Raw genomic sequence first — 16,203 nt, forward strand, 5'->3', positions numbered from 1 at the left:
GAGAGCTGCGGCCGTTTGTAAAAAAGAGGTGTATATATCATTTTCGTTAAAAAATATAAAGACATCAGAATTTTTAAAAACTGGAAAATCTAAATCAGCGGTGTAAGATAATAATCTACCCTTAGTTCAGTTTCTTCTAGCAATGCGCCAGCTTAGGTCCCAGCAAAGGAGATGAAGAGGACCCAAGAAAAAAGACTAAGAGATAATGAGTGAGACAGACTTAAATGCAGTAGAGTTTGGATGTGCAAAATCAAGAGAAGAAAATGTTTCAAGACGTGGAGAATGATCCACTGTATAAATGCTAATGAGAAGTAGGATGATAACTAAGAATTGATCATTGGATTTAGCATTGTGGAAGCTGTGAAAAAATGCCATTTTGGTGTAGTGGTAGAAGTTTGATTAAATTTAATAGGAATTTGATAAGAGTGGGATGAAAGAATGGGAAGAGAGGAAGTGTAGAAAGCAAATATAGACTACTTTTAAGAAGTTTGGTTTTTTAAAGATGAGTAGAAAAAGAAGATAGGGAAAATGTATTGGAGGTTTGAGGAGAGAAAAGGAATACTGTATTACATTGATTCTAATACACTTTTTGTATTTTAGCATCCTTGATTCCTTTTCCTTTCTCTGTCTCATTGTATGTTCTATGAAAGCACAATTTTTTTTTTTTGCGATATTGTGACCTATAATAAGAAATATATATTTAATCCTCAACCCCATTTCTGGCAGAGTTCCTAAAACTCTTGGAATTTACTAAATGATAATGGTGTTCTTTGTTATATTAATGAAGTGCTTTTGGACTGTACCTAAGGATGGGAGCTGGCTACCAGAAGAACCAGCCATATGGTTAGAGGGTTGGAACTTTCTGTCCCAACTCCTGTACTTCTGAGGAGGGGAGAGAGGCTGGTGGTTGAATCAATTGCCAGTGACCATTAATTTAATCATTCATGCCTATGTAATGAAGTCTCCATAAGAACTCAAAGGATGGAATTCAGAGACTTTCTGGGTTGGTGAACACATGGAGGTACAGGGAGAGTGATGACCCAGAAAGGGCATGGAAGCTCTTTACCCCTTTCCCATACTTTGCCTTATGCCATCTCTTCCATCTAGATGTTCCTGAGTTATATATCCTTTTTTTTTTTTTTTTTTTTTCTTTTCAGAGAGAGAGAGAGTGCACAAGTAGGCAAAGTGGCAGGGAGAGGCAGAGAGAGAAGCAGGCTCCCCGCTGAGCAAGGAGCCCGATGTGGGACTCGATCCCAGGACACTGGGATCATGACCTGAACTGAAGGCAGCGGCTTAACCCACTGAGCCACCCAGGTGCCCTATATATCCTTTTCTAATAAACTGGTAACCTAGAAAATAAAGTTGTTTCTCCAAGTTCTATAAGCTGCCTAGCAAATTGGTCAAACCCAAGGAAGAGTTGTTGGAACCTCCAATCTATAGCCAGTAGGTTAAAAGCACAGGTGACAACCTGGACTTGTGATTGGCATCTGAAGTTGGGGGAGAGGACCAAGCACGTCTATAGTTTTATCTCCATAAATATGTCATGGAATGTGTGTTGTTTGTTTCCCATAACTATGAATCTGTTTCTGTTCTGATTGCTCCTTTGTTTTGTTTTTCAGATTCCACATTTAAGTGAAATCATATGGTATTTGTCTTTCTCTGACTGATTTAACTTAGCATAATACTGTAGGTCCATTCATGTTGTCACAAATGGCAAGATTTCATTCTTTTTAATGACAAATATTCTATATTCTTGTGTGTGAGAATGTGTGTGTGTGTGTACACATGCACACACTACATTTTCTTTATCCATTCACCTATTGGGCACTTAGGTTGCTTCCATATCTTGGCTATTGTAAACAATGCTGCAGTGAATCTTGGGGTGCATATGTCTCTTCAAATTGGTGTTTATGTTTTGTTTTTTGGGTTTTGTTTCAGATAAGTACCTAGATGTAGTATTGCTGGATCACATAGTAGTTCTATTCTTAATTTTTGACGAATCTCCATACTGTTTTCCATTGTGACTGCACCACTTTACGTTCCCACCAATGGTGTATAAAGGTTCCATTTTCTCTGCATTCTTGCCAACACTTGTTATTTATTTTTTTAATAATATCTAATCCACAGGTGTGAGGTGATCTCATTGTGGTTTTGATTTGCATTTCTCTGATGATTAGTGATGTTGAGCATGTATTCATGAACTTGTGGGCCTCGTGAGTTTGGAAATGTTCCTTCCTCTTTAATTTTTTGGAATAATCTGAAAAGGAGAAGTACTAACTTCTCTTTAAATGTTTGGTAGATTTCACCTATGAAGCTATCTGGTCCTAGAATTTTGGGGGTTTTTTGGTGGGCGGTAAAAATAGTGATTCAATTTCATCACTTGTATTTGTCTATTCAGATTTTCTATTTCTCCATGAATCAGTTTTGGAAAGTTGTATGTTCCTAGGAATTTATCCATTTCTCCTAGGTTTTCCAATTTGTTGGCAATAATTGTTCTTGATAAATCCTTTATGATCCTTTGTATTTCTGTACTGTCAGTTACAACTTCTTTTTCATTTCTGGTTTTGTTTTGGCTCTCTCTCTTTTTTTCTTGATGAGTCTGCATAGAGGTTTATCGATTATGTTTATCTTTTCAAAGAACCAGCTTTTCATTTCAGTGATCTTTGCTATTTTTTAATCTCTATTTCATTTATTTCTGCCCTTAGGTCCTTTATTCTTCTAAATTTGGGTTTTGCTTATTCTTCTTTTTCTAGTTCCTTTAGGTGTAAAGTTATTTGTTTCAGATTTTTTTGTTTGTTTCTTGAGGTATGCCTGTATCAATATGAATTCCCCTTTTAGAACAACAATTACCACATGTGTAAGGTTTTTCTCCAGTGTGGATTCTGATGTATATGAAGATTTGCATTTTGGCTGAAGCTCTTACCATGCACAACATACTTATTGGGTTCCTCTCTTGCCTGCACTCTGATGGATGTGAAGTTTCGAGTTATCACTAAAACCTTTACCTCTCTTCACACATTTAGAGGACCTTTCCCCTATGTAATCTCTGAAGGACTTGAAAACCTATATTCTACCTGAAGCTCTTGTCACAGGTTTCTTTCTTTTTTTTTTTTTTTAAAGATTCTATCTATTTATCTGACAGAGATCACAAGTAGACAGAGAGGCAGGCAGAGAGAGAGAGGGAAGCAGGCTCCCTGCTGAGCAGAGAGCCCGATGCGGGACTCGATCCCAGGACGCTGAGATCATGACCTGAGCAGAAGGCAGCGGCTTAACCCACTGAGCCACCCAGGCGCCCCTTGTCACAGGTTTCTAACCATATGGATTCTCTGATGAATATGAAAATTTGAGTTAGCACTGAATCTTTTCTGCATCCCTCACCTTTAAATTTTTTTCTTCTCAGAACATGAAGAATTATGTTACAACTGAAGCATTTACCATATGTATCATATTTCTAGTTTCTTTGCTGTGTGAATTCTCTCATTATAGCAAAGATCTATGCCCTGTTTGAATCCCCAACATGTTAATCAGACTTTAAGGTTTCTGTGTGACCTTTCTAATGAGCTCAATACTCACTGAAGCATTTACCACACTTGCTACACTAATACATATTCCCTGTGTGGAAAGAGGGGGAAATCAGAGAACAGCAAAATTGGGGGTGGGAATGAAAAATAAAATCACTGGACAAAATGCTTCAATGGCTACTTGAATAGCAGAAGAGAAGAGTGGGAAAATACTTGGATCTCAGTTAACTAGATTACCAGGTCAAAGAAGTCTTAGATTGTAAAGATAGAAAACAAAAAGAGTGAAATATGAGAGAGAAGATAACAGATGTAGAAGGCAAGTCAAGGAAATTTTACACGTAACAGGCACTCCAGAAGAAAATACTGGAATACTAAGCAAAGAAATCTTTCTAAGTTGAGCAGTCGAAGAAAAGCACAAAAATTATCTCAGTATTGAAAGAAAATGACAGAGAATAAAATAATGAGAAAAATTAGGGGAATCAGGAAGTGTATATAATAGAAATACATGTAACAGTTTCCAAAAAGAGAAACTAGAGAAGCAATAACCCAGAGAAGCGATAAATAAAGTAATAGTTGAAAAAATATCGGTGGAAGTACTTTCTTCCTTTCATTTTAATGTATTTTATAACGAGCACGTATTATTTATTCAGAAAAATCCACCATAGAGGAAATTAAACAATATGCTGGCTTTTCAGAATTATTTTAGAAGATCAAAATCCTCATTAAAAATGGGCAACGAATATAAGCAGTCAATTCTTAGAGGAAATACAAATTACCAATAAGTAACAGATACTCAGCTTCCTAGCTTATTGAATAGTGCAATTTAAAACAATAGTAAAGTTGGGGCACCTGGACGGCTCCAACAGCTGATCGTCTGCCTTCGGCTCAGGTCATGATCCCAGGGTCCTGGGATCAATCCCTATACCTGGCTCCCTACTCAATGGAGAGCCTTCTTCTCTACCTCTCTCTCTGCCCCTCCCCCACTCACTCTCACTCTAAAATAAGTAATTTTTAAAATTTTATTCCTACTATTAAGTAGGAAGATACCTGTTGAAGTTAGAGAAACAAGAGAGAAGAACTTAGGTTCCTTACACCATGGAGTACAACATCAGACCTAGACTAACTGTATTTAGGGTTTTTGTCATAAGAGAAATAAATTTCTGTTTTGTTTGGTTAAACAAAACAAAAATTGTTTTGGCAATTTCTACTATAAACAGTTGGAACTAGTCCTAATTAAAATATTCAACCTATTCTCTGGCCCAGGAAGCAAATTTTTAAATAATCAAGAAACAGCTTTGTTATGTCTCTTTTCATTTACCCGCTCATGGAACAAATATCCAAGAGGTCCATAACTTAGAGTTCAGATAACTTTGAGCAGAATTTCCAAGGTAGAGATGACATTATTAACCAAGTGGAGGCTGCAAACCAGGGATGCATTTGCTGTAGAGAACAGCATCAGTGATCCTGGGGTGATCCCTACAGATGTCTCAACTTATCTTGTGAGAAACCATAAAACAATGACAAGAAGATGTTAATGTAAGGATTTGAGAGCTCATGGTATTACTGAATTACAGAACTATTGAATTCTGACAATGTCATTGTCTGAAACCAACTGATTTTTCCTTTTCCTCTTTTTAAAACTTCTAGTATAACTAAAATGATGCCAACAGAACTCTGAGCAAGCTGTTTTCTTGAAGACTGTTAGCTTAATACTGTTTATCCCATAAAGTCCAGTTTACTAACTATGACCCCAGTTTGATTCCAAACTTCCTAGGGCCTAGAATAAGATACAGTGTAGGAGGCTTAACAACAGCAAGAAATACGTAATAGCATAATGGTTGAGCTTAATAAGCACTGCAATCAGACATATCTGGCCTGGAGTCTCCCATTGTCAAATTGTAGGATCTCAGACAAGTTTTAGAAGCCTCCTAAGCCTCAATTCCCTCATCAGGGATAATAATGGATATATAGATTTAATCATAAAAGTGCTTAGCACAATGCCTGGCACATAACACTCACTCAGTAAATGCGAAAAGAGTTATTATCGTAAGATTCCCATTGTCCATAAGAAAATTTTATGTGTAGCTCAGAACACCTCCAGAGGTAATCTACCATAACTCCAAAAAATGTCCAGGTTTTACCAGTTCATGTAGAACATGGAGTCACATTTACAATATTCACCGTTCTGCTGGTTCATATGGAAACCCCACCCCTGCTGACTCTTCTCCCGCTTCCATCTACTTATGCAAATTCTCCAGCAGAGTTTGCATAAACAAGCTTTTCCTTCCAGATGATATCCATATCATTCTTTCCTCTGGCCTCTTTAGTGATGTTTGCAATTAAGGACTCCACTGCCCTCTTAAATACATGGAGATTCCTCTCCACTATTTTCACATTTTCCTTAAAATGTATTTAAATTTTTGGTTCTCCCTTTATAAAAAGGGCACCATAGTGTATGTAAGCTGTGGGGACTTGTCTTTTCACTTAATATCGTGCTAAGAGTCACCCATGTTGCACATCATTGTGGCTCATTTCTTTTGACTGTTATACATTGTCCACACTCTTCTGATGATGGGCACCTGGATACTTTCTAGGTTTAGGCTTTGCTATTGTGAAAGTACTAGAAAGTATACTCTTCCTCAAATGTGTGAGAGCTTCTCTTGGCCTACCCCTAGGAGTGGTATAGTTAGGTGTGAATGTTACATGTTACTTCATATATTTTATTTTTTATATCTAATGCTTTCATTTTTTAATGATCTCCTCTCCTGCTTCATTGTCCCTTATTTCTTTCAGCATATTTATCATGAGTATTTTAAATTCTTGGTGTGTTCATCCCACTAATTCTGCTTCAGAGATATGTTTGTTATGCACTTAAAGGCCTGAATTACACACGCACAACTATTTATAGTGGTCATCTCTGAATGATTCAGATTATTTAAAAAAAAAAAAAAAAAGTCAGTTCAACTGACCTGGACAGCATTTCATTTTATTTTATTATATAAAATGTAGAAAACCTTGACCTAGAAAAAAGGGAGAAGAGACTTAATAGAAACTTTAGAATCTTCTTAAGAAAGCAATGATTGCTGAAAGATACCTTTTGCTCCAGCCACGCTGAGCAAGTGTCTTCTTGGCAATTCGCAGCACAGTTCCAGAGAGCATATAATCCCAGATTCCTCCCACTCACCCCTGAATGATTTGAGTGGTTAGAATTTTGAGGAAATATGGAAAGAACCAAAGTAAGAACATACTCCATGAAAGCCAAGCTCAAAGACTGGTCCTCTTTCATTCTGCTGAGTACATTAGGAGCAGGAAGGATTAAAGTTCCCAAAGAAGGTATACCCTTCTGTTCATTTCACTTTTTTGGCCTGGGGCTCTAGAATGGAGCTGGGCATCCCACCGCCCTTCCTCCACTCACAGATATCTGCATAGCTGCATGTCCGGCATTTCCAAGCCTCCTCCACATCAACCCCTTGAGGCTCTCGGTGGCCCATCCAGTAGGCCATATAGTGCTGCACTTTGCTTTTCACCTCGTTCTCTTCAAAGGCCACCATCTCTGTACCCAGCACAGTGGCAGTCTCTTGGTGGATATATTCAATCTTCAGGATATCAATAACTGGGAGGTCAGACAGGGTTAGAGACAAGAAGACTAACTCCATGAGGTCGCCCAGGGACTTCACAGAGAAGCCTCCCTGCTGGGCATGCTTCAGCACTGACGGTCCCAGTGGCTTGTCTGGACATAATTTTATATGGTGGATTAGGCTAGCACTGGTCACTTTCCCTTGAACCATGGCATCAAAGATATATTTGTACAGGCTGACTTGAAAACAGTCTTTTTTTTTCTGGGCTTCCAGAGGGAGCATAGGGCGCCTGCGTGTCTTCAGTTCAGCCAGTTCCAGTTCCCCCTTGGCTGTATAGTGCAGCTCATCAATTACTCCAACGAGCAGCACACCTGCCACTTCTCCAAACACTGGAAACTCTCTGACACGTCCCTCTGACTGCAAGACAGGAATCATTGATAATATATTCAGAAATTTAACTGCCCAAGCATCTTCTTTAGTAGTGATGGGGAGAGTCACAAGATCATGAACTTCCAGTTCTCTAGCTAGGTGGATGCTGGCACCAGTGTCCAAAACAGCTGCCTTCTCAGGAGCCAAGAAACCAGGAAGCTCCTTCTCATATACCATTTGCTGTTCACACCAGTCCTGAGTAGACAGGTCAGTGACATACAAATATTTAAGGTGGAATTGCTCCATAGGTGATGAGACATCCAATCTTCTTTTCCATGTTGGTAAGCTTACGAACTTGCCATCCTTCCCAGGGAGTTCAGAAGAAGGGCCAGGCTTGCTAAGTGAAGCACTTGACTCTTGAGTATCTTCCAGATCCAGATACTCTAGAAACTCTGAGTCACTCATGTCTGAGAACCCTGAGGCCTCCGCTGACACCTCTTCCCCAGTCTCTGCCATGGCACAAAGCCCTGCATATCCTGTTAAAGAAATGTATTATCCAAATAAATAATTTCTCCAAAGCACTGTCAAATTCTAATAAGGTTAAAAGAATTGTGGCTATTTACATTCTTTAAAGAAGCTTATCTTTTTTTTAAATTTAAATTCAATTAGCCAACATATAGTACATCATTAGTTGCAGATATAGTATTCAGTAATAGAAGGCTATCTATTTATGATCAATTAGTAATGTAACAGAGTTGCCTTGGCCTCAATTTCTTCATTTAAGAGGAGATTTGAGGGGGCGCCTGGGTGGCTCAGTGGGCTAAGCCTCTACCTTCAGGCTCAGGTCCTGATCTCAAGGTCCTGGGATCAAACCCCGAATCAGGCTCTTTGCTCATCAGGGAGCCTGCTTCTCACCCGCCTCTCTCTGCCTGCCTCTCTGCCTACTGTGATCTCTCTGTCAAATAAATAAATAAAACGTTTAAAAAAAAAAAAAAAAGAGCAGATTTGAGGTTTGCCTTTTCTGCTGCAAAATTCTACTGATTTGGGACATTATTTCATTATTTTAAGTGAGTATAGATCTTTGTAAATGTTGGGGTAATGTTGGTAAAACCATATCCACTTCTATGATTCCTTTGATACAAAGTCCTTGACTAGGAAACTCAATTAGAAACTGTTCTTTGAGAAAAATCAGCTCTTTTTAAATGTAGCTCTCAGGAACACAATATGGCAAAATTCAAAGATTAAGTATAGATAAATACAAATAGATCTGCTCACACACAATGACATGAAGTAAGGAGAGAGGATGTTCACAGCAACATGCGGAAATTAGTGGCTTTTTATATTTGAGATATGTCAAGGAAATGGTAAAAAGGAAAATCTCTTGCTGGGTTCTACTTTACCCTACAGACTTTGTAAATTACCCTCCTAACGTCACAGAAATTGGTGTTTCCCACTAGGTTTACTTTTTCCTTCCACAAGAAATTAGCTGATGATTAAAAATATCTGTCAGGCGCCTGGGTGGCTCAGTGGGTTAAAGCCTCTGCTTTCGGCTCAGGTTATGATCTCAGGGTCCTGGAATTGAGCCCCACATCGGGCTCCCTGCTTGGCGGGGAGCCTGCTTCCTCCTCTCTCTCTCTCTCTGCCTGCCTCTCTGCCTACTTGTGATCTCTGTCTGTCAAATAAATAAATAAAATCTTTTAAAAAAATCTGTCAATAAGCACTATAAAATACCACTATATCTGCTATACCAGTGAATGTTTTATTGCACAGTTACTGAGTGCTAGCCACCAAGTGCTTTACATCCAAGACCTCACTACTCTACTATAGGACAGGTACTCTTTTTAAAAATTTGCTGCAAATAATTGCACATATACAGAGAAACAGAACAAGGAACATCTATACACATACCACATAGACAAACAACCGTTGACATGTTGCTGTATTTGCATCTTTCATGTGTGTGTTTTCTTTGGCTATTTTACTTTGGCTATTTTAAAGTAAATCGCAGATATCACAACATATCATTTATAGATATAAATGCTTCACATACATTTCTAGATAAGGACATCCTCCTACATTAACTACAATGTTGTTATCACATCTAACAAAATTAATAATTCCCTAATACTACCATCGATACTCAAATTTCCCCAACTGCCCTATAATGTCTTGGATAGCTTTTCTTTAAACCAGGAAACAAAGAACACACATTATGTTTGATTTGCTTTGTCTCGCGAACATTTTTAATCCTAAGAAACTAGGCAAATTACCTTGTAAAGATAGTCTTCTTAAGCCTTCTTCCCAACCTCACATATCTAATTTAGCATAGAGACAAGACAAAACAAATCAAGGTGTGACCAGTCCACCGGTATTTGACTCCGGGTGCCAGTAAAATAATCTGACACAGAATTTAAACTGATTGAGGTAACTATGAGCTAAGTTTTCTCTTTGCTAATCTAATAAGCAATGAATAAATTGAATGCACCAATTCCCATATTAAAAGCTTAAGAACTGATACCTTGAAAATGGTATTATTAGTTATGGTTGTACCTAACTCATTTTAAAATAGTCTGAATGTCCCTAATGAAAGGAAACATAGATATAGCTGGAAGAAAAGTTATTTGCAATGAACAAAAGTAATACAATGTGAAGACTTCTGCTTCTATCCTATACAGTTATTGCTTTATAAGATACTTTAATAGTAATAAAACACAGAATCTACACATTTGTACAAGTGTCTTAAATTATAAATGTGCCTTAGGTGATGACTGTTTCAAAATGAGTAATGTTAGTTGGACTATGAAGTCCCTGGAAGTTGGGAGAGAATCCACCCTCTGTCAAGAAACTGAAGTTAAATGGCAATTAACATGTACACCTGGGGTGTTTTCCCCCCTAGTGGGAGGGCACTAAATCCAAATCAACTGACCTTGAAAGTTTGTTTTGTTTTGTTTTCAAATATTTAGACCTGGGCTGTCCAATATGTAGCCATCAGCCACATGTGGCTATTTTTTTTTTTTAAAGATTTTATTTACTTATTTGACAGAGATCATAAGTAGGCAGAGAGGCAGGCAGAGGGGAGGGAGGGAAGCAGGCTCCCTGCTGAGCAGAGAGCCCGATGCAGGGCTCAATCCCACGATCCTGAGATCATGACCTGAGATCATGACCTGAGCCAAAGGCAGAACTTTAACCCACTGAGCCACCTAGGTGCCCCATATGTGGCTATTTAAATTAAGTAAAATAACATAAAGTTTATGTATTTATTTATTTTTAAGACTTTATTTACTTGACAGAGAGAGAGAGAGAGAACGAACACAAGCAGAGGGAGAAGCAGGCCCTCCACTGAGCAGGGAGCCCCATGTAGGACTCGACCTGAGCTAAAGGCAGCCACTTAACTGACTGAGCCACTCAGGTGTCCCTAAAATAAAATAAAATTTAAAACCCCATTTTTCTGTTGCATTAGGCACATCTCAAGTGCTCAAAAGCTACACGTGGCTAATGGGTACTACATCATAAGGCAAAGATACAGAACATTACCCTGACCACAGAAAGCTCTATTGAACAGTACTGTTTTAGATTAATTCATGTGTGAGTATTAACTACCAAAGAGAGAGTAAGCTCCTGGAAGGTATGGACTTTGTATTTATTTTACATACTGAGAATAGGGTAGCCCTGAACAGGTTAAGCGAAATGTTTCATAGAGAAAACACAAAAAGGGGGCATTCTCTGTGGAATTATTCCTCTAAAAGAAGAAAACAATACACTGGTGATGGACAATTTAGACTCAGATGTGTTGCCTGGACTTTCCTACGCAGAAAAAAATCCAGGCGATGCAGTACACTGTGTCCCTAATGCAAGTCTGTATCTTTCTGACATGAGATGATTTTACATGGCACAAAGGTCAACATTTTTAGACTTATCTCAGAATATAAAGCTATTAGAGTTTCCATCAAATCATAATTTCATAGAGAGTATTTCTTAGGACAAATCTGGTTTTTAAATAAATGAAAGTATAAAATTTAAAATATGAAAATAACAATACAGGTAATACATAAGAATGGTAACAATTATTAGGTGGTAAGTGAATGAAACGAAATGTTCAGGAAATAGAACAATGGCAAGAGTCTGGAGTCCTATGGATCTACATTCTAAATCCTATCCTGACTAGGTCAGTAGTATTTAGTAAGATGCTCTTGCCTTATGAGTATTCTTCGGCAAGTTTTTCCTTTTCCTGAAGCTACTGACACTTTGGAGCACTCCTTCTGATCCTACTCAGCTACCCAAAATAATGATAAAACATTATATACATACTAACATTCAACAAATGTGGAGCTCCCTTCCCTTCCCAAGGAAGAGATGATAGTCTATCTATTCCCTCTGACAAATGAAATTAAACTTTAGGAAAGAGGAAACTTCTACTATCCTGGGAGGTGGCTGATCTTTCTCCTCACCAGGAAGTGCAGAATGCTAAAATGACACGGCCAGGGGAGGAGAAAAGAGCTCTGAAAAACCAGGTCTGCATTGAAGAATCCAGATCAGCAACTCTGCGCATGCTGTGGTAGAACGGAGACTTTTGGTCCTTTCTCACCTGACCAGTCCCTCACAGTGCTGCGTTTCCTCCTCTCTGATCCACTCGACACAGGCTGTTGCTCATCCCAGATGCGAGGTAACGCTTGCCTCGCTCCTGGATCAAATTATCCATGACTTCGTTTACCCCGCAACCCGGATGTAGTTACTTAATCCAATCTTTGCTCCCTGCAAGCAAGAGTCAAAAATAACCAAAGTCCCCCGGGAGCTCCAAAATCAGGTCCCTCTTCCAGCCCCAAACCTCAGCCCAGGTGCTCCGCAACCTCAGGTGAAAGGCTTTTCTTCTCTGATGGGTTCCTGGCTGCCTGAGGGGCTGCCACGACCTTCACTCTCAACATCCTGACTTGTGGGCTCCGAGAGTCTTACCTTCAGCCCGGACCTTTCGAAGAGCCCCAAACCACTGTCGGGCCAGGAATTCCACGCCTGCCCTAAAGTTTACTGAGCACTCCCTACAATGTCTTGGGGGAGTCGGAAATGACAGCAAGGGGTCGCCGGCTTGGCAAGGGGTTCCAGTGGACCTCCGTGAAAGGTCCAGAAGCCTGGCCCGCGAAGGCAAACACGACAAGCCGCTGCCCGGGCCGCTCCCAGCCGGGGGCCGCGGCGACAGCGGAGACAGACGCCTGCGCTCCCCACCGCATCCCCTCAGCTCCCCACCCCCATTCCTCGGCCTTGTCCTATCCTTGGCTACTCCTCCGAACCCCGGACTCTTCCCGGATCCTCCGCGGCCTCGGAACTGCTCCCGGGCGCTGCCCCTTACCTGCCCGCAGAGCTTGAGCAGCCGTGTAGGCACAGCCCCCGGGAGGAAGATACACCCAGAATGCTCAGCGGCCGCCCGAGACTCACCCCCTCCCAGAGGCCTCAGCGGCGGCTCCTGGTCGTCGCGAGTGCCCGGGTGCCCCGGACTCCCTCCCCTGGCGGGGTAGAGTAGGGGGCTAAGGTGAGCGGCCGCTTCGGGGCGGACGGTCCCCGCGCGCCGCTGGCCGTGCGTCTGGCTTAAATCGGGACGGAACGGCGCTGTCGCCTGACCCGGAAGCCCTCACTGCGGCGGGGCCACCGGCTACCTCCAAGCCAGGGTCCGAGAGACGTGTGCGCGCGTCCCTGTACCCCCGTGCACCCGCCTCTGTCCGTTCAGTGCTGCGGTCTAGGCTTTGTCTCCTGGGTTCAGCACCGCCTTTGCTTCTCGCGCCAGCGTTCCCTGTTGAGAACAGCCACGAGCTCCCTTTGCAAAGATGCTGGCGCCCGTCTTGTAACCCTTTAACACAGCTATATTCTGAAATAGAAAATAAAGGTAAATATTAAGTAATTGAAAAGATACGTCATCCTTAGGTCAAAAATAGAAAAGTGACTGTTGCTTTCCAAATACACCCCCAACGCCCCTTCCTGAGGAAACGCACTAGCCTGACTTTTAGGACAGTCACTTCCTTGCTTTACAGTTTTATCACACGTGGGAAACTTGATTTACAATAAAGGTGGCATCGCATAGCAAAGGAGAAAAAAGATGGTCTTTTCAATGAACGTTCTGTGACAATAGGGTATCCTTATTAAAAAATATATATGAAATGAGACCTCTTATCTTACTTCCTCACCAAAATCTTTTCCAGGAGTATTAAAGTCCTAAACGTGAAAAACTAAACTAGAAAGCTTTTATTTTTTTCGGATCTTATTTTATTTCAGGGAGAAACAGATTGAGAAAAGGAGTGAGAGGAGTGGCAGAGGGAGAGCAGACTTTGCTGAGCAGAGACACCCCCCCAACCCCCCACCCTGCCCAGGGGACTGGATCCCAGGACTCTGGGATCAGGACTTGAGCCCAAGGCAGACGATTAACCAACTAAGCCACCCAGGCACCCTAAAGCTTTTAGAATATAATACAGTAAACTATTGTTTGGACTTCAAAATAGGCAAAGATTTCTTAAAAATAAAATAAAGAAGGGGCGCCTGGGTGGCTCAGTGGGTTAAAGCCTCTGCCTTCAGCTCAGGTCATGATCCCAGGGTCCTGGGGTGGAGCCCCGCATCGGGCTTTCTGCTCAGGGGCGAGCCTGCTTCCTCCTCTCTCCCTCTCTGCCTACTTGTGATCTCTGTCAAATAAATAAAATCTTTTTTAAAAAATAAAGAATACTAGAAAGGACAGTTGGGAAATTAAATGTGACTTGTATATTAGATAATAGTTATCAATTATGAGTACCCTGGGTGTGATAATGATTTTGTGGTTGTGTAGGAAAACATCCTTGATCTCAGAAATATGAAAGTTGAGGACAATCTTTTTAATCAAGTGAAATGAGTAGGTATTGCTGGGTTGAGGCTGGAGAAGGTTTCTGCCTCCTCCCCAGTATAATCTTCTGTAGCCAAAATGTAACTTCCAAAGTCAGGAAAGTCTCTCTCAACCTTTCAATGTATCTTCAAACGAAGTTTGCAGTGCAGGGTATGCTGCTTGGGGGAGTGAAGCAGAAGAGATTCCCAAGCAGGAGGACCATGTTCCCCAAAGCTTTCATTCTCAGCACTGTGGGACTCAAATTTTAGAAAGTGATACCCTTTCCCCAAAAGGCTATTCTAAGAAGTGTGGGCATTTAAGGCCCATTCCTATACAAAACTCACTGATACAGTTCATCCATCTCCAAGGATATCTGTAACCATGGAAATACTGTTAGACACAAATGATCTGTTTGTCTCTCTTTCCATCTCTCCTTCCTTCCTCTTTCAGAGCACAGGATTTGTACCTCTAACATCGCACTGATTATAATCTACCAAATAAGAGTCTATATGATAAAGGTGTTTCTCTGTATGGTTACTCTCTAGAGCTGCACTGTCAAGTGAAGTAACCACTAGCCACATGAGGTTCTCTTGAGCACTGGAAATGTGGCTAGTCCAGAAAGATCTACTCTAACTACAAAATACTAGATTTTGAAAACTTAGTACAAAAAAGAGAGACAATAACACATGATTTTTATATTAATTACATGTTGAAATTATAACATTTTTATATATTGGGTCCAAATGAATATATTTTTAAATTAATTTTACTTATTTTTATTATATTATTGTAGCTGCCAGAAAATTTTAAATTACCTATGTGATTCACATTTGTAATGTGGCTCACACTGTATTTCTCTTGGACGTGCTGCTCTAGGGCATCAGAGCCTAAGGGCAAGGAATTTATTTTGCTCGTTTGTGTTCCTCACAGGTGCTATAACAGTTATTAATATAATTTTTATATGCTCAAGAGAAGCCCACTGACAATATTCTGTATTTGAAAATCTTTTCTTCCACATATTAAGATCAGCCTCTCTTTGGCCAAACACCTATTTCTGGTAATTCAAAAGGGTATTGCTTGCTTGGAGAGAGCCAGAGAAGATGGCCCTAAGTGATGAGGTTGAGGGAGGTGGAAATGAGCTAAGGATGTCAGACTGCACTAAGGATGTAAGACTGAGGCATGGTTCTAAAAACACGCAGCTTCTGATGAAGCCTGAATGAATTAGGACTTATTCATTTATAAGAGATTGAAAACCCAGGGTTCTACCTTCAGGTGAGGCTTGATCCAGGGATCAAATAGTGTGACCAGAATTGAGTTGTCTGTCTCCATTTCTTGGATCTTCTATGTTTGCTCCATTTCCAAGTAGCCTCCCTCCTTTTCCACTGCCAGTAGCTTCCAGGAATATAACCTTCCAGATTTGTGTCTAGTGGCAAAGAAGGAAGCCTCTTTCCCTGACATCTCAAAGATAAATCCAAAAATTGTCCCCTTGACCCTGATTAATCGAACCAGGGTTATAACCTTACCTTAGCCAGAGTCTTCCAGAAAACAGAGCCTAGAGCAAAGATTAGATGTTTTTTTGTTTTTTTTCCTTTTCCTTTTTGGAAGTGCAAACCCATAGTAGCAAGAATAAGAAAAGGAAGTGAAACAAGAAACAGCTTAAATTGAAGTGGTGCACTATTTATGGCCCTTTTTTTTAAAAAAAAGATTTTATTTATTAATTTGACAGAGAGAGATCACAAGTAGAGAGGCAGGCAGAGAGAGAGAGAGAGGGAAGCAGGCTCCCTGCTGAGCAGAGAGCCCGATGCGGGACTCGATCCCAGGACCCTGAGATCATGACCTGAGCCGAAGGCAGCGGCTTAACCCACTGAGCCACCCAGGCACCCCTATTTATGGCTCTTGCTTC

At 40.6% G+C, this 16,203-nt stretch overlaps 1 protein-coding gene across 4 annotated transcripts; it reads right to left on the bottom strand.

The window, feature by feature from the left end:
- Positions 1-6,471: 6,471 nt before the first annotated feature.
- Positions 6,472-13,354, bottom strand: EXO5 (exonuclease 5). 4 transcript variants are annotated; one of them, XM_047725195.1, is made up of 3 exons: positions 13,114-13,354; positions 12,054-12,220; positions 6,473-8,004 (listed from the first exon to the last, which is right to left on the bottom strand). In XM_047725195.1, exon 3 carries the CDS (start codon positions 7,982-7,984, stop codon positions 6,869-6,871), a length of 1,116 nt encoding a protein of 371 aa, XP_047581151.1. In that variant the 5' UTR covers positions 7,985-8,004; positions 12,054-12,220; positions 13,114-13,354; the 3' UTR covers positions 6,473-6,868. The 4 variants fall into 4 exon arrangements, with proteins under 4 accessions (XP_047581152.1, XP_047581151.1, XP_047581149.1 ...); XM_047725193.1 differs by lacking the exon at positions 13,114-13,354 and adding an exon at positions 12,810-13,069; XM_047725194.1 differs by lacking the exon at positions 13,114-13,354 and adding an exon at positions 12,419-12,766.
- Positions 13,355-16,203: the final 2,849 nt, after the last annotated feature.

Source organism: Lutra lutra, chromosome 4, assembly GCF_902655055.1.
Source record: "Lutra lutra chromosome 4, mLutLut1.2, whole genome shotgun sequence".
In the NCBI taxonomy this organism is placed as follows: Eukaryota; Metazoa; Chordata; class Mammalia; order Carnivora; family Mustelidae; genus Lutra; species Lutra lutra.